The sequence below is a fragment of the Ranitomeya variabilis genome, chromosome 6 (genome assembly GCF_051348905.1).
Source record: "Ranitomeya variabilis isolate aRanVar5 chromosome 6, aRanVar5.hap1, whole genome shotgun sequence".
Lineage (NCBI taxonomy): Eukaryota > Metazoa > Chordata > Amphibia > Anura > Dendrobatidae > Ranitomeya > Ranitomeya variabilis.
Genome location: NC_135237.1, coordinates 271,582,309 through 271,600,928, shown reverse-complemented (window position 1 = coordinate 271,600,928; position 18,620 = coordinate 271,582,309). Strand labels below are relative to the sequence as shown.

The window sequence follows — 18,620 nt, the reverse complement described above, 5'->3', positions numbered from 1 at the left end:
TGTGGGCAGCCATACATCTTTGCTGCAGTGCCATAACTCCCTAGAAGACCCCTTTAACCCCTTTGCACGTGGTTTGCACGTTAATGACCGAGCCAATTTTTACAATTCTGATCACTGTCCCTTTATGAGGTTATAACTCTGGAACGCTTCATCGGATCTTGGCGATTCTGACAGTGTTTTCTCATGACATATTGTACTTCATGATAGTGGTAAAATTTCTTCAATATAACTTGCGATTATTTGTGAAAAAAATGGAAATTTGGCAAAAATTGTGAAAATTTCGCAATTTTCCAAATTTGAATTTTTATGCCCTTAAATCATAGAGATATGTCACACAAAATACTTAATAGGTAACATTTCCCACATGTCTACTTTACATCAGCACAATTTTGGAACCAAAATTTTTTTTTGTTAGGGAGTTATAAGGGTTAAATTTGACCAGCAATTTCTCATTTTTACAACACCATTTTTTTTTTAGGGACCACATCTCATTTGAAGACATTTTGAGGGGTCTATATGATAGAAAATACCCAAGTGTGACACCATGCTAAAAACAGCACCCCTCAAGGTGCTCAAAACCACATTCAAGAAGTTTATTAACCCTTCAGGTGTTTCACAGGAATTTTTGGAATGTTTAAATAAAAATGAACATTTAACTTTTTTTTCACACAAAATTTATTTCAGCTCCAATTTGTTTTATTTTACCAAGGGTAACAGGAGAAAATGGACCTTAAAAGTTGTTGTACAATTTGTGCTGCGTACGCTGATACCCCATATGTGGGGGTAAACCACTGTTTGGGCGCATGGCAGAGCTCGGAAAGGGAAGGAGCGCCATTTGACTTTTCAATGCAAAATTGACTGGAATTAAGATGGGATGCCATGTTGCGTTTGGAGAGCCCCTGATGTGCCTAAACATTGAAAGCCCCACAAGTGACACCATTTTGGAAAGTAGACCCCCTAAGGAACTTAACTAGATGTGTGGTGAGCACTTTGACCCAACAAGTGCTTCACAAAAGTTTATAATGCAGAGCCGTAAAAATAAAAAATCATATTTTTTCACAAAAATGATCTTTTCACCAACAATTTTTAATTTTCCCAAGGGTAAGAGAAGAAATTGGACCCCAAAAGTTGTTGTGCAATTTGTCCTGAGTACGCCGATACCCCATATGTGGGGGTAAACCACTGTTTGGGCACATAGCAGAGCTCGGAAGGGAAGGAGCGCCATTTGACTTTTCAATGCAAAATTGACTGGAATTAAGATGGGACACCATGTTGCGTTTGGAGAGCCCCTGATGTGCCTAAACATTGTAACCCCCCACAAGTGACACCATTTTGGAAATTAGACCCCTTAAGAAACTTATTTAGATGTGTGGTGAGCACTTTGACCCAACAAGTGCTTCACAGTAGTTTATAACGCAGAGCCGTGAAAATAAAAAATATTTTTTTTTCCACAAAAATTATTTTTTAGCCCCCAGTTTTGTATTTTACCAAGGGTAACAGGAGAACTTGGACCCCAAAAGCTGTTATCTAATTTGTCCTGAGTATGCTGATACCCCATATGTGGGAGGGAACCACTGTTTGGGCGCATGGCAGAGCTCGGAAGGGAAGGAGCGCCATTTGGAATGCAGACTTAGATGGATTGGTCTGCCGGCATCACGTTGCATTTGCAGAGCCCCTGATGTACCCAAACAGTAGAAATCCCCCACAAGTGACCCCATATTGGAAACTAGACCTCCCAAGGAAATTATCTAGATGTGTTGTAGAGAACTTTGAACCCCCAAGTGTTTCACTACAGTTTATAACGCAGAGCCGTGAAAATAAAAAATCCTTTTTTTTTCCACAAAAATTATTTTTAGCCCCCCAAATTTTTATTTTCCCAAGGGAACAAGAGAACTTGGACCCCAAAAAGTTGTTGTCCAATTTGTCCCGAGTACGCTGATGCCCCATATGTTGGGGTAAACCCTGTCTGGGTGCACGGGAAAGCTCGGAAGGGAAGGAGCACTGTTTTACTTTTTCAATGCAGAATAGGCTGGAGAGCCCCTGATGTGCCTAAACAGTGGAAACTCCCCAATTCTAACTGAAACCCTAATCCAAACACACACCTAACCCTAATCCCAACGGTAACCCTAACCACACCCTTAACCCTGACACACCCCTAACTCTAATCCCAACCCTAATCCCAACCGTAAATGTAATCCAAACCCTAACCCTAACTTTAGCTCCAACCCTAGCCCTAACCCTAACCCTAGCCCTAACCCTAACCCTAGCCCTAACCCTAACCCTAACCCTAGCCCTAATCCTAGCCCTAACCCTAGCCCTAACCCTAACCGTAACCCTAGCCCTAACCCTAGCCCTAACCCTATCCCTGATGGGAAAATGTAAATAAATAAATTTTTTTAATTTTATTATTTTTCCCTAACTAAGGGGGTGATGGAGGGGGTTTGATTTACTTTTATAGTGTTTTTCATAGTGGATTTTTATGATTGACAGCTGTCACACACTAAAAGACGCTTTTTATAGCAAAAAAGTTTTTGCGTCTCCACATTTTGAGACCTATAATTTTTCCATATTTTGGTCCACAGAGTCATTTGAGGTCTTGCTTTTTTGTGGAACGAGTTGATGTTTTTATTGGTAACATTTTCGGACACGTGACAGTTTTTGATTGCTTTTTATTCCGATTTTTGTGAGGCAGAATGACCAAAAACCAGCTATTCATGAATTTCTTTGGGGGGGGGGGGGTGTTTATACCGTTCTAACTTTGGTAAAATTGATAAAGAATTTTTATTCTTCGGGTCAGTACGATTACAGCGATACCTCATTTACATCATTTTTTTATGTTTTGGCGCTTTTATGCGATAAAAACTATTTTATAGAAAAAATAATTGTTTTGGCATCGCTTTATTCTGAGGACTATAACTTTTTTATTTTTTCTTTGATGACGCTGTATGGCAGCTCGTTTTTTGAGGGACAAGATGACGTTTTCAGTGGTACCATGGTTATTTATATCCATCTTTTTGATCACGTGTTATTCCACTTTTCGTTTGGTGGTATGATAATAAAGCGTTGTTTTTTGCCTCGGTTTTTTTTTGCACAGCACTCTGTCAGATCAGCGATCTGACTTACAGTGCTGCAGGCTTACCAGTGCTTGCTCTGAGCAGGCACTTGGTAATCCACTCCCTGCAGGACCTGGATGCAGCCCCGCGGCCATTTTGGATCCGGGGACTGCAGGGAGAGGAGGTAAGAGACGCTCGGAGCAACGCGATCGCGTTGTTCCGAGGGTCTCAGGGAAGCACGCAGGGAGCCCCCTCCCTGCGTGATGCTTCCCTATACTGCCGGAACACTGCGATCATGTTTGATCGCAGTGTGCCGGGGGTTAATGTGCCGGGGGCGGTCCGTGACCGCTCCTGGCACATAGTGCCGGGTGTCAGCTGCGATAGTCAGCTGACACCCGGCCGCGATCGGCTGCGCTCCCTCCGTGAGCGCGGCCGATCGCATATGACATACTATCCCGTCGGTGGGAATTAAGGCACACCCCATCTCGACGGGATAGTACATCATATGGGATTAAGGGGTTAAGCAGTGTCGGTCATCCCTGACCGAGTACCACAGGTGGCGTCACAAACTTTTACTACTTCACAAACCCCTTTAAAGTCCGTCCCTTTAATATGGGCACCCAGGGCCACGGACCGGGTCGCCGCCACCGTGAGACATCCCTTTAAAGTACCAGACCCGGTATTGAGTACCCCATGGCCCTGGCGGGTGTTCCAAATTGGCGTCACGAATCGCCAGGTACTGTGTGCCATAGACTGTGTTAAACTGTGTGGAAGCCGCCATTGCGGTGCCGTGTGGAGCGCGAGAGGAAGAAGGAGGCATACCTTCATGGGCGGAGCCTGAAAAAGAGCATGGAGAGGAAGCGGCGCTACGTGCAGAGAGGTCTGCAAGTAAAGAAGCTGGAGGCCCTGGACGGAGAACCGGGAGGAGCACCTTACCGAGAGCAGGAGGAACGGCTGCAGACTCCAGTGGTGAGACGTCAGGCCTGCTTGAGGTTAGCACGGGGGAAGGGATATGCCAGACCAGGGAGAAGATCTAGTGGCAGTCGCAGCCTCAGCCCCCACGATGCCACCAGGCCTGGCGGTGGACGCAGCCGCAGGCCCCATGATTCCACCAGACCCCGCGGTGGCCATAGCCCCTATGAACCGGCCAGACCCTACTGCAGCTACAGACACAATCCTTCTTCATGTTAAACAGCCAATGGCGTTGCGGACAGTCCTCATGAAGATGGAGATGTGTCCTTCGAAATATGTCGTTTTTATGTCTCATTCACAAGCCCGTCGCTGAGGACTGGTGACGTCACCTCTACCACGCCCCATCTTAGGCCGGGGTCACACTTGCGAGTGTGATGCGAGAAACTCGCGCGAGTCTCTCACATCAATACCTGACACTGCCGCTGGCATTCGGGACCAGAGTGTGCAGCTGCATGTATTTCTATGCAGCTGAATGCTCCGGTCCTGAGTGCCGGCAGCTGTGCCGGGTATTGATGCGAGAGACTCGTGTGAGTTTCTCGCATTGCACTCACAAGTGTGGCCCTGGCCTTAAACAGATGTCTGTCCAGCCTTTGTTTGAAGTCTTCTCGGGTCAGCAGAGCACCCACTGACCCCCTGTGTTTCCATACATATGTTTTAGGCTTCATTCAGATGTCCTCCCTGTCTCACAACCCTAAACAGCTTTTCAACACTTTCAATTCTCTACTCCATCCCCCTGCAACCCCTCCCTCCCCCTTCATTTCTGCTGAAGACTTTGCCTCCTTCTTTAAACAGAAGATCGATACAATCAGAGAAAGCTTTGGCCCACAGCGCCCAATTCCTCTCTTAGCTGCTCAACCCTGTTCCTCCAAAACCAGCTGCTCAACCATGGCAGAAGATCAGCTCTCCACACTCCTGTCAAGATCACACCTCACCACCTGCACGCCTGATCCACTCCCGTCCCACCTCATCCCTAACCTTGCCAGGGTCTTCATCCCAACCCTAACACACCTCTTCAACCTCTCACTCACAACAGGTGTCTTCCCCTCAGCCTTCAAACATGCCAAGATCACACCCATCCTCAAAAAGCCCTCCCTCGACCCATCCTCTGTGTCTAGCTATCGCCCAATATCTCTTCTCCCTTATGCCTCAAAATTACTGGAACAACACATCCATCTTGAACTGTCCTCCCACCTCTCCTCCTGCTCCCTCTTTGACCGGTTACAATCTGGCTTCTGACCCCATCACTCAACTGAAACTGCCCTAACTAAAGTCACCAATGACCTACTAACTGCCAAGAGCAAGCGAGACTACTCTGTCCTCCTTCTCCTGGACTTGTCTTTTGCCTTTGACACTGTGGACCACTCCTTTCTGCTACAATCCCTCTCATCTCTTTGCATCACAGACTTGGTCCTATCCTGGATCTCGTTATATCTGACAGACCAAACATTCAGTGTCTCCCTCCCCCACGCCACCGCCTCACTTCGCCCCTTGTCTGTTGGTGTTCCTCAAGGCTATGTTCTAGGACCCATACTCTTCTCCATCTACACCTTCGGCCTGGGACAGCTCATAGAATCCCACGGTATGCAGTATCATCTCTACACCGATGACACGCAGATCTACCTATCCGGACCTGACCTGACCTCACCTCCTTACTTAACAAAATTCTACACTGTATGTCTTCTATCTCGGCCTTCTTTTCTGCTCGCTTTCTAAAACTGAACATGGACAAAACAGAATTCATCATCTTTCCCCCATCTCACTCTACCCCTCCACCAGACCTATCCATCAATGTCAATGGCTGCTCACTTTCCCCAGTCCCACACGCCCAGTGCCTCGGGGTGATCCTCGACTCTACCCTCTCTTTCAAGCCACAGATCCAAGCCCTTGCCTCCTCCTGCCGTCTCAAACTCAAAAATATTTCCCGTATCCGGCAATTCCTTGACCGTGACACCTCAAAAACACTAGTGCATGCCCTTATCATCTCCCGCCTTGACTACTGCAACCTCCTACTTTCTGACCTCCCCTTTAGCACTCTGGCACCACTCCAATCCATCCTACACTCTGCTGCCTGACTAATCCACCTGTCTCCCCGCTATTCCCCAGCCTGACCCCTATGCCAAGCCCTTCACTGTCTTCCTATCGCCCAGAGACTCCAGTTCAAAACCCTTAGGCTGTGTGCACACGTTCCGGATTTTTTGTGCTTTTTTCACTATAAAAATGCAATAAAACTGCGAAAAAAACGCTCACATTAAGCATCCTATTAATAGAATGCAATCCGCATTTTGTATGCACATGCTGCGTTTTTTTCCTGAGCGGAAACTCAATCCGGAAAAAAAGGAAGCATGTTTATTAATTTGCGGAATCGCGGGAATTCCGCACACATAGGAGTGCATTGATCCGCTTACTTCCCGCATGGGGCTATGCCCACCATGCGGGAAGTAAGCGGATCATGTGCGGATGGTACCCGGATGGAGGAGAGGAGACTCTCTTCCACGGACTAGGAACCATATATTTGTTAAAAAAAAAAGAGAATTAAAATAAAAAATCGTGATATACTCACCTTCCGATGGCCCCCGGAGTCCACCCGCCTCTCAGTGGTGCACATGGCGGCTTCCGTTCCCAGGGATGCTGTGTGCGAAGGACATCCCAGGTCCTTCGCACACAGCATCCCAGCCGCCGTGTGCACCGCTGAGGAGATTTTTTAATTTTTTTATTATTTTTAACATTAGATCTTTTTACTATTGATGCTGCATAGGCAGCATCAATAGAGAAAAGTTGGTCACACTTGTCAAACACTATGTTTGACAAGTGTGACCAACCTGTCAATCAGTTTTCCAAGCGATGCTACAGATCGCTTGGAAAACGCTAGCATTCTGCAAGCTAATTACGCTTGCAAAACGCTAATGTTTAGCGGGAATATGCATGCCAATTCCGCATGCGATAAACCCGCGGCAGGAGTTGCGGAATCGCCGCCAAAATTTCCGCGGCAATTCCGCAACGTGTGCACTTAGCCTTACAATGGCATACAAAGCCAACCACAACCTGTCTCCTCCGTACAGTACATCTGTGACATGGTCTCCCGGTACTTACCTACACGCAACCTCCGATCCTCTCAAGATCTCATTCTCTACTCCCCTCTCATCTCTTCTTCCCACAACCGCATCCAAGACTTCTCCTGTGCTTCCCCCATACTCTGGAACTCTCTACCCCAACACATCAGACTCTCGCCTACCATTGAAATCTTCAAAAAGAACCTGAAGACTCACCTCTTCCGACAAGCCTACAGCATGCAGTGATCCTCAACCTACTGAACCGCCGCACAACCAGCTCTACCCTCTCCTAGTGTATCCTCACCCATCCCCTGCAGACTGTGAGCCCTCGCGGGCATGGTCCTCCTTCCATATGTACCTGTGCGCCTTGTTTTTTGCTCATGTTTAATGTATTTGTCTATATTTGCCCCCTTTTTCACATGTAAAGCGCCATGGAATAAATGGCACTATAAAAATGTATAATAATAATGTTTATTTTTCATTTTTGTGTTCTATCAGTATTTTTCACGGATAGAAAACATAAAGTGGGGAAAAAAGTATTTATTCAGCCACCAATTGTGCAAGTTCTTCCACTTAAAAAGATGAGAGAGGCCTGTAATTGACATCGTAGGTAGGCCACAACTATGAGAGTCAAAATGAGAAAACAAATCCAGAAAATCACCTTGTCTGATTTTGCAAGATTTATTTTGCAAATTATGGAGGAAAATAAATATTTGGTCATTAGCAAAAGTTAATCTCAATATTTTGTTATATATCCTTTGTTGGCAATGACAGAGGTCAAACGTTTTCTGTGAGTCTTCACAAGGTTGGTACACACTGTTGGTGGTATGTTAACCCATTCCTCCATGCAGATCTCTTCTAGAACAGTGATGTTTTGGGCCTGTCGATGGGCAAAACGGACTTTCAACTCCCTCCAAAGGTTTTCTATGGGGTTGAAATCTGGAGACTTGCTAGGCCACTCCAGGACCTTCATATGCTTCTTACGAAGCCACTCCTTCATTGCCCTGGCGGTGTACTTGGGATCATTATCATGCTGAAAGACCCATCTATGTTTCATCTTCAATGCCCTTGCTGATGGAAGGAGGTTTGCACTCAAAATCTCACGATACATGGCTCCATTCATTCTTTCATGTCCAAGGATCAGTTGTCCTGGTCCTTTTGCAGAGAAACAGCCCCAAAGCATGATGTTGTCACCTCAATGCTTCACAGTAGGTATGGTGTTCTTCGGATGCAACTCAGCATTCTGTCTCCTCCAAACATGACGAGTTTTGTTTCTACCAAACAGTTCTAATTTGGTTTCATCAGACCATATGACATTCTCCCAATACTCTCCTGGATAATCCAAATGCTCTGTAGCAAACTTCAGACGGGCCCGGACATGTATTAGCTTAAGTAGGGGGACACGTCTGGCACTGCAGGATATGAGTCCCTGGCGGTGTAGTGTGATACTGATGGTAGCTTTCGCTACGGTGGTCCCAGCTCTATGCAGGTCATTCACTAGGTCCCCCCGTGTGGTTCTGGGATTTTTACTCACCGTTCTTGTGATCATTTTGACCCCACGGGGTGAGATCTTGCGTAGAGTCCCAGGTTGAGGGAGATTATCAATGGTCTTGTATGTCTTCCATTTTATTATTTTTGCTGCCACCGTTGATTTCATCACACCAAGCTGCTTGCCTATTGCAGATTCAGTCTTCCCAGCCTGGTGCAGGGCTACAATTTTGTTTCTGGTGTCCTTCGACAGCTCTTTGCGCTTCACCATAGTGAAGTTTGGAGTGTGACTGTTTGAGGTTCTGGACAAGTGTCTTTTATACTGATAACAAGTTCAAACAGGTGCCATTACTACAGGTAATGAGAGAGGACAGAGGAGCCTCTTAAAGAAGAAGGCACAGGTCTGTGAGAGCCAGGAATCTTGCATGTTTTTAGGTGACCAAATACTTATTTTCCACCATAACTTGCAAAATAAATATTGCCAAATCAGACAAGGTGATTTTTCTGGATTTGTTTTCTCATTTTGACTCTCATAGTTGTGGTCTACCTATGATGCCAATTACAGGCCTCTCTCATCTTTTTAAGTGGGAGAACTTGAACATTTGGTGGTTGGTGGTTAACTAAATACTTTTTCCCCACTGTACCCATTGTAATCTGTGTGGCAGTTCACAGGTCCTATTTTTGTTTAAGACCATGTGATCTCCGTTTTTTATCCTAGTCGTGGATCAAAATTCTCCAATCAAGTCTATGGGTCCATGAAATCACTGAGAGCACGCATTGTCATCCATGTGCTGTCTGATTTAAACACTGTTATCATAGAATGAGCTTTCAATTCATGTATTTATTTTGCATATGAGAAAAACTGCTAAAACTCTGATGTTAAAAACTGAAATTTTTTGCATACACGAAAAGTCATTGACATCTAATTAAGACCTATGGCCCCGTTCACATGTCATGTTTTAATCAGTGGTTTTTTTCTAATTTTCATCCAATTTTGGTTGGCGTGTCAGTTTTTCTCTTCAGTGTGGCGTATTTTTTTATATTCAAAGTAAAAAGCTAAAGGTTTCCTAGCCTAGCTTGCCCTACCTTTAGACACTGGAAAGCAAGCAGTACAAGCAACATGGTTTGTTCTGTACATTTTTTTAACAGACCCATTGACTTGAATAGGTGATCTTTATCTACAAATCAAATGAAAATTGAACCTGTCTCAGTTTTGATTTGCAGATCGATCGTCCACAAAAAATAGATATTGAAACATGTCCATACGGCTTAACGGAACATATTCTACCTGTTAGAAAACATAGAATGCATAGAATAATATTGGCCATGTGAAAGGGACCCAAGGGTGGTTATAGACTCCAACAATACCCACTATTTTATTACAGCCCCTCAATGGACTTCCAGACTCATAGGAACCTCCCATTAAAAGTTTTAGTTGTCTAGTCTGGATATTTAAATTACAGAGCTATTCACTGAAATGTGAATTTGGTATGCAAATCAGATAAATCTTTATTCTGTGACTTTTTGCATACTGTCGGTCTGTAAACAGACGTGAAAAGAGCCATGTGTTGTCCTTAAAGTGAGCCTATCAGTAGGATTTAGCATTATAAAATAAAGTATAGCATTTCACCCGCTACGGGTCTTGGGGACACTCGCTTGGCAGCAGAATCATCATAGACAGGCACGGTTCCTCACACAAATCAGTCCATATGGTTTATTCAAACTCCGCATAAACCAGACAGGGTACAGTCCATTTCATTACAGCCATGAAACATTATAAGACATCAGACAGTTCGTGTAGCAGATAAGCTTCTCTGCTGTATGTTATGATCCCCTTGTCCGGGGTTACCTCTCAGGAGTTCCACTCCTCACACTGACTTCACGTCAGTCCCAGGTCCTCAACACAGACCGTCCAGGTCTACGCTCTCCAGGTGTTTCCAGGACGACTCCACTCCCAGGAGCCTCCAACACTGACCGTCCAGGACCTTGCACAGGAATAAATGGATCCATACACAGGAACCTCACAGGCACATGTGACCCACACCCTGGTCACATTATCTACCCTTAACCACTCCCCTGGGTGGGAGTGTGGGTGTGTGTGGCTAGTTTGACCCTCCCATCTCTCATAACTAGCCCTGCCAATCTCCCATTAGAACTACACAATTACTTGTGGGACTCCAGGTCCCAGAACACAACATAACTTTAGACTGACAGCGCAGAGTGTCCTCCTCTGCGACACACATACCGGCCATTTACAATCCTGCCGGACTCTCTCTCACCACCTGTTATAAATCCAAGTGCATCCTGCAGCGCACACACAGCGCCCCCTGGCTGTAACATTGGTCACTGCACCACATACCTCCCCCCTTTGTTCAACCCTATCGGGGTGGACACATGACATAAACCTGGGGTTCCGATACCGGGAACCCACGTCACCTTTGATAGGCCTCCCCTGCCCCCAGCAGTCAGTTTGTCGGCCTTGGGCTTCAACCCTTGAGTCCCCAACAGTCTGTGTCAGCAGACCCTTTTAGGACAACACACTTACAGTCTAGCTGACTGTCTGGTCTGAGTCTGACCCTTTGCTACTACGTCTGCTACCAGGTCTCCCACCTCGGTCACTCAGCCCTGAGCTAACAGAGGAGTCACTTCTTTGGACGCTTCTATTCTTTAGGGTATCTTTTCGTATCTCCATACCCTGGGTTGGAAATGGTCGCCATCTTATATTTTGCAGCTGTTTATTAATCTTCAGACGTTCCAGTTTTAGCTGCTCTATCTCCTTTAGATACGTCACCCGGTATTCAAGAAGCACTCGAATGCTCCTAAGGCTATCTACTGAGCCAATTACAACAAATGGAACCATCTCATCTTCACCAGTTACCTGGACTTTGCCAACATCTGGAATCCTCACTCTTGCCACACCGGATCTATTCACCAGGTCCTGCATCACTTTTCCAAATCTACCAATGACATTCCCCACCAGATTTCTGGGTACTCGAATGACGTCTTCCACCAAGCCCAGCCGACTTTGAGCTTTCCTGGCATGCTCCAAACGTCGAGCCGTTTCCTTGTTCCTCAACAGGATTATTTGTTTCATGCGAAGACATTGTAGGGCATATCCTTCAGGATAGCTACCCACTTTACTGTGACTTCCTTAGTGGACAATATCACCAACTGTTTCGTCTCTGCTGCCCAGTTCACACTATGCGCTTCCACTGCTTTTCTAAAGGCCTCATGCACACCTTCACCGGTACAGGCTTCTTGCACCTCATCAGGTACATCAATCACGGTCTTGAAGAGCAAGGTCTCACTCTCTTCATGGATATACAGATCCCTTTTTGCTTCGAACCTTTCCAGGAAGACATCTGCCACGACCGTGTGACTGTCTTGTTCTGCTTTTAGCGCCAATTCATCCTCCGCTTTACACTCTTCCAGATCCCTGGCCAGGATGGGCACTGGCAGCTTCACCTCTTTACCACTCTGGTACCGCCGCTGTGAGTCTTCGACCAGCATCTTCTTCTCTTGCAGAAGACCACTTAATGCTTCTCTGAGCCCTTCCACATCTTCCCTTAAGGCTTTGTTCACACTTTATATAAAGATAAAATATTCAGTGGCGCTCAGACCCCAGCTGGGTTTGATGCTGCAGATTTATACCACCACCACACTGTGGTTATAAGGATATAGTCCTATAAATAATATAATAAATAATTAAATTTGCGCAAAAAAACCCAAAATACCTATGTAAATATTCAAAATTTAATATTAGAAATAGAAGCTAATAGTTTACATCATAATAATGAAAAATAAGCACATATAGAAAAACAATATACTGAAGACCCAAATAAAACAAAACAATTTATCCAATTTCTCTATTATAAATATAATAAAAAATAGGGGATCCTTGATAAGCACTTTATATACCTCCTACTGCATATATGTCAGATGTTCATCTGTAGCACAAAGAGATCTCTCAGAGAAATGCGGTAGCGGAATAATAATTAGCTAAAACTTAAGATAATGAACCGTTCTGATGTTTACTAAGACCAATAAAATAGAGGGTTAATGAACCCAAGTCACTTTGAGAAGATGCCCCGGCCGGTGGCAGAGCTTCAATAAATCCGAAAAGGCAGCGCGTAGCAGCCGAATTAGCCGGGTCGGAAACCAGCTGCACGCGCCGCCTATTACCTTAGGTGGAGCTCGTCCTTACGTAGTGGTCCTGTCTTTCTTTAGAGGATATCCCAACTGCTGGGCAATTCTTCAGTTAAGTCCTTCACTACGTTCTCCGCCTCCTGGCGGTATCGTTCTCTGGAGCAAGACCTGCCGTGACGTATTGAGTCACGTGAGCAGGAAAGTAATTGACAGGCTGAACGTTCAGAGAGTACGGGTCGCCGTAGGGGCCACAATCCTACGCGTTTCGGAAAGAACTCTTTCCTTCTTCAGGGATGGCCGTAGGTGACCCGTAAAGCCTTTTTATAGAGAAGTGAGATTGTCTGCTGTTATTACAAGAATCCGAAGAGCTCTATCTCACTATTTAACCCCTTCGGTATAATGGTATCTAAAGTGAATATCCACTTACTTTCTGCTCTGGACATCATAGCAATAAAATTTCCCTTTCTCCAAGGTACTGTTATTTTTTCCAGGCCCAGGATTTCCATGGACTTCGGATCACCATTGTGTTCTACCAAAAAATGCTTAGACAGAGGGTGACCTACATGTTTCTTCTTAATATTAGCTATATGTTCATTTATCCTTACTTTAAGTGGGCGCTTGGTGCGCCCCACATATAATTTTTCACAAGGGCACCTGATAGCATATATCACCCCCTCTGTATTGCATGAAATAAATTGATTAATTTTATATTTTTTGCCATGATAAATCAATGTATTTTGTTTTTTGGTGTTCGTACTTTTACACATACTGCATTTGCGGCAGGGAAAAAAACCTTTAACACTATTGATAATATGAGTTTGTGTATCACATAGAGGTTGATGCTGAATTGTTGGTGCAACGAAATTACCAAGGTTACGTGCTTTCTTATAAATGAATCTAGGCTGTGTGGGGATATGATCCCCTAAAACCTTATCCTCTCTTAAAATACCCCAATGTTTCTTAACAATTTTTTTTAAGATGGAAGAGTTGGAGTTGAATTGTGTAATAATAGGCACACATCCTAGTTTATGGCTATCATCATTCAAAGATATATTTTTCTTTTTATTTTTATTTTTAAGTAGATCCTGATGGGCTATACAAGAAACTTGGTTTCTTGAAAATTCTAAATCCTTTGGATCATACCCTTTCTCTAAAAATTTAATAGTTAGTGCTTCTGCTTCTGTTTTAAAGTCAAGTGCCCTTGAGCAATTACGGTGCAACCTCATGTACTGACTCTTAGGTACATTAATCAACCATGATGGTAAGTGACAACTGTCCATATGAATGAAACTGTTGACATCGGTCGGTTTGTTATACGTGCAAGTATGAATACAAGAATCCTCAATAAAAATCTTTAGGTCAAGAAAATTGACATTTTTAGTACTAATAGTAGCGTTAAAATCCAGAAAAAATTCATTTTTATTAATATCATTTAAAAATACATTCAAGGATACCGGTCCACCGGACCAAATGAATATAATGTCATCTATATAGCGGCGCCATAGGACCAGGTTCGCGCGATTAGTACCCCCAGGGTGGATATATTCCTCTTCCCACCTACCAACATACAAGTTGGCGTAACTGGGCGCGAACCTGGTCCCCATAGCCGTACCCCATTGCTGGGTATAGTAGTGTCCTTGAAAATTAAAATAATTATGCGTTAAAATGAACAACATGCATTCCTGGAAAAATGCAATCTGTTCCTGAGGTATAGAAGAAAATTTCTTTAAAAAATATGAGGCTGATTCACATCCTTTCTGGTGTTCTATAACTGTATATAAAGAAGTTATATCTAATGTGCCAATTATATAGCCATCCTTCCATTCGATCTCATTGAGTATATTGAGAATATGAGAGCTATCTTTAAGGTGAGATGGAAGGAGAGGCACCAATTCCTGTAAGTGCTGGTCTAAAAATTGTGACATATTGGTAGTAAGGCATTTTATGCCCGATATAATGGGACGTCCAGGAGGATTCATAGGATCCTTATGGATCTTCGGTAAATAATAGAATGCAGATATCCTTGGAAAGGGGGTTTCAAGAAACTCAAACTCATTTTTATTTAGGAATCCTTTATTGAGTCCTGTTGTCAACAGAATCTTCATCTCCGTCTTATATTTATTTGTTGGATCTTGTTTAAGGACCTTATATGTACGAGAGTCACTTAAAATGCGGAGGGCTTCTTTTTGGTAGTCGTCTTTATTCAGGATAACTATTCTTCCACCTTTATCCGCTGGGCGTATAACTATCCCCTTGTTGTTTTGTAGAGTGGTAATTGCTGCTCTTTCTTTAAACGTAAGGTTATACTTATATTTAGAACATCTCTTGTCACTAATTTTTCTTATCTCTTTAATAACGTTATTTTGAAAAGACTCCATGGCCTCCGAATACTCATGACGGGGATGAAAATAAGATTTTTTCTTTAAATTAGTATGAATATAAGAGTCTGCAGGAGGGGTGTTTAAAGATGTACTAATGTCCGTTTTCATGAAATGTTTTTTTATAGATAATTTTCTCATGAATAGTTTTATGCCTATAAAAGCCTGAAATTTGTCCATTTTGGTGGAAGGGGCATATTTTAAACCCTTATTTAATAATGAAAGCTCATTTTTATCTAAATTATGTTTACTTAGGTTAAAAATACCTTGAATATCCACCTCCTGTTGTTTCCTCATTTTTTTCTTTTGGGCGAATTTCCCCCCCCTACAGCCCCTCTTACGTTTTTTTTGGGACCTAATTGAAAAAAAGGTTTTATAGAGTTTTTCTTACCTATCCGTGGATTTATATGATTCGTTTTATTTAATTGTTTTGTAGAATTAGATGCTTCACCACCAATAGGACTAAAGTTATGATTGCTAACATGGTTGCCATGAGTTACCTCGTCCTCTTGTTGGGATACTAAGATTTCATATCTATTGGTATTAGACAGTGGTGTAAGAGAGGGATCACCAAGAGGATAATGTGAAATGCAGTCCCCCTCGTTATTACTACCTACTCCATTATTTTTATTAACCAATATTTCTGAAGTCCCTGCCTCACTAGATGGTGGGGTGGGGTGTATAGAAAATTGTCCTTCAGAAACCAGAGAGATGGAGAGATTACTCCCTGTTTCATCTATTACTTCAAAACCTTGTTCATTTTGTTGCGAGTGCCCTAAAACACATTCAGGGATAGCATCCCGACCAAATTTCTTTTTTTTCCTATCTATGATGTCCTTCTCTTTACTTTTAATCCTAATATTTATATTTGTAGATATCTTAATAATGTCAGGATGATTTTTATAAGGTTTAATTATATCGAAAAGAGTAGCGATTTTAGTTTTACTCTCCATCAGTTGTTTCCGGCGTTTCTCTATAATAAATTCCACTGCCTTTTTAGAAAACGCTTTAAACATGGAATCCCATTCTGCCAATGTATTTGGGTCCCCAATATCCCCAGATAAAGCTTTCTGGACTTTCAATCCCTTAGGTATACAATCATAGGCTAAATAGCGTTCTAAAGTAGCCACTTCCCAAAGGTCTCTCATTTCCTTAATCAAAAGGTGTTCTAACTTACTGAGAGATTCCTTTATATATCTTAGCTGTTCCTCATTGTTCTTTTTAGGAGCATGTTGTTGTGCCTGATTAAAGAATTGATAAATATAATCAATCCGATTCTTACGATCCATTAATTATTTATTATATTTGTTCACACTTTGCCAGGTTGACAGGTGATGTTTGAGCTCAGAGACTTCCTTCTCCAATTCATCTACCCGGTTCTCAGCTGCTTGTCTCAGATGCCTTAACTCGGCCTGTAAATCTGTTACCTTTTGCTTCTCATGAGACAACTCATTAGCGAGATGCTGGACCTCCTCTTTATCAACCTTCTCACTGGGTGCAATTTGTTCAGCCCCTTTTCCTCTTTTACGTCTCCGGGAGGAAGACTTGCCACTTGTACTTGAGTCAGCTATACTGCACTCTTTCCCGCTGTCTAAATGGGAGTCACCACCACCCAGTTGGTTATCCTGGAACCAGCAGTCGCCACTTACACAGGTCATATTTTCTGGTATGGCTGCCCCCGCAATCTTGACGTCACCTTGTGGAGCACTGTTGTTCCCCTGTGTCAGTATATCTGTCAGCACACCATTGTACTCAGTCCTAGTGGTTGCTAATGACAATGACACGTCACAGTCACCCCCAGAGTTTGTATCACACCCCACAGTACGGTGAACCCTCAAGTTCCTTTCTAACAGGGTGTCAGCTTCACAGGTTCTATTTACCAGATCACTGTCAGTCATTTTGGGGTACACGTCAGGTGACATCATGTCGGTAAGTTGGGCAGACGAACCCTTCACACTGATCACCCCATTGTCTGACCCGTCAATTTTGGGACCCATTACTGACTTAACGTATGCCCCTGCAACAGTAATGAGACTTCCATCCTCGTGCTGCAGAGGAACGCCCTCCTCCCACAAGTCTGAGAATAACTTACAGTCCCGGCCTACTATCACCGGACAAGGTAGGTTAGGAACTATGGCGGCCTCAAGATTTGCATTGCCCCTGACCGTCTCAAGGTACACCCGGGTCACTGAATAAACCTTAGTGTCCCCATGGATGCAGGTGACCTCAATCTTTTCAGACCTTACAAATTTATCTTCCGCAGACTTTACCAAGGTCACTGAGCTCTCCGAATCGACCAGACCAAATACTTCTTCTACCTCTGCGTTTAACTCCAGAACACACCCACGTAGCCTTTCACCAGGAGGGTAGTTCTTATGGCAGATTGGACATGCATAGTACCATTGTCCCTGGCTACAGTCCAATGATGCATTCACCGCCGCCTCTTTCTTCCCCGCCACCCCTATTTGGGTTACCGCCCCTTTTTGGGACTCTGCCCCCTTTAGGGTCACTACCCCCTTTTGGGACTCCACCCCCTTTTGGTCACCTACGCTCTTTTGGGATACCGCCCCCTTTTGGGACTCCACCCCTTTTTTAAACAACCATCCCTGTTTGGGCTACCGCCCCCTTTTTTTGGGACACCACCCTCTTAGGGACACCACCCCTTCCCTGGGGTACACCCCGTGAACTCCTCACAGTACTTTCAGGCCCCAGTTCGCACCATGCACCAGAATGTCCCTGGGCTTGCACTGGCCCTTTAAGAGTCTGCACAACCTGGAGCACAATTTTTTTTTTCCACACAATACTTCACCAGCTCTTGCTGGCACTGCTACAGCTCCTGCTGCAGTCCCAAATCACTGGCACCTCCGGGTGCTGATCACAAGCTGCTGCTACCGCCACTGCAGCTCCTGCTCCTGCGGAACCTCTTGCTGCAACCGTGCTGCACGGCTCAACCGCAGACTTCGTGGACCCGCCAATCCACAGCAAGCCGCTTGTCACCTTCGTGGACCCACCAATCCACAGCAAGCCGCTTGTCACCTTCGTGGACCCGCCGATCCACAGCAAGTTAATTTAAGAAAAAAAACACACACAGTCTCTCACTGACCTCGGTCAGCACAGCACAGACTCCGGTCTGTCACACACTCGGCTTTAACACAGCCCAAACATAGTTTCTCACTGATCCCGATCAGCATAATCCACAGTTTTCAGACCGTTACCCGGTGGCAACCTTCACGGGTTCCTGGACACCCCTTGGCCTCAGAGGTGCCCAGACACAATGTCTCTCTTTTCCTTTCACTCTGACCCCGGTCAGTACACCACGGATCTCCATCCGTTACCTGTCATTGCCGCACAGGTTCCCGGATCCCTCTTCTCCTCAGAGGTATCCCATAAACAGCAGCTCTCACTGACCCCGGTCAGTTTTACACACGGTTGTCAGACCGTTTACTCCTCTGGCTCAGACGAGCCAGTGCTGCAACATGTGCTCCTTGGATCGTTGCCCGTATTCGAAACACCAATTGTAGCATTTCACCCGC

The 18,620-nt window shown here is 44.4% G+C and overlaps 1 protein-coding gene across 1 annotated transcript; it reads right to left on the bottom strand.

The window, feature by feature from the left end:
• Positions 1-10,507: 10,507 nt before the first annotated feature.
• Positions 10,508-18,139, bottom strand: LOC143781097 (uncharacterized). The gene is made up of 2 exons (XM_077267626.1): positions 16,401-18,139; positions 10,508-12,146 (listed from the first exon to the last, which is right to left on the bottom strand). The coding sequence occupies exons 1-2, from the start codon at positions 16,454-16,456 to the stop codon at positions 11,654-11,656; spliced, it is 549 nt and encodes a 182-aa protein (XP_077123741.1). The 5' UTR covers positions 16,457-18,139; the 3' UTR covers positions 10,508-11,653.
• Positions 18,140-18,620: the final 481 nt, after the last annotated feature.

What these genes read in the sequence shown, in the direction of transcription:
- LOC143781097 (XM_077267626.1), bottom strand. Translation starts at nt 16,456, where the DNA reads ATGAATTGGAGAAGGAAGTCTCTGAGCTCAAACATCACCTGTCAACCT. An exon ending in ACCTGTCAACCTGGCAAAGT is followed by an intron (nt 12,147 to 16,400) that starts GTGAACAAATAT and finishes CTTTATATAAAG; the next exon opens with TGTGAACAAAGCCTTAAGGG.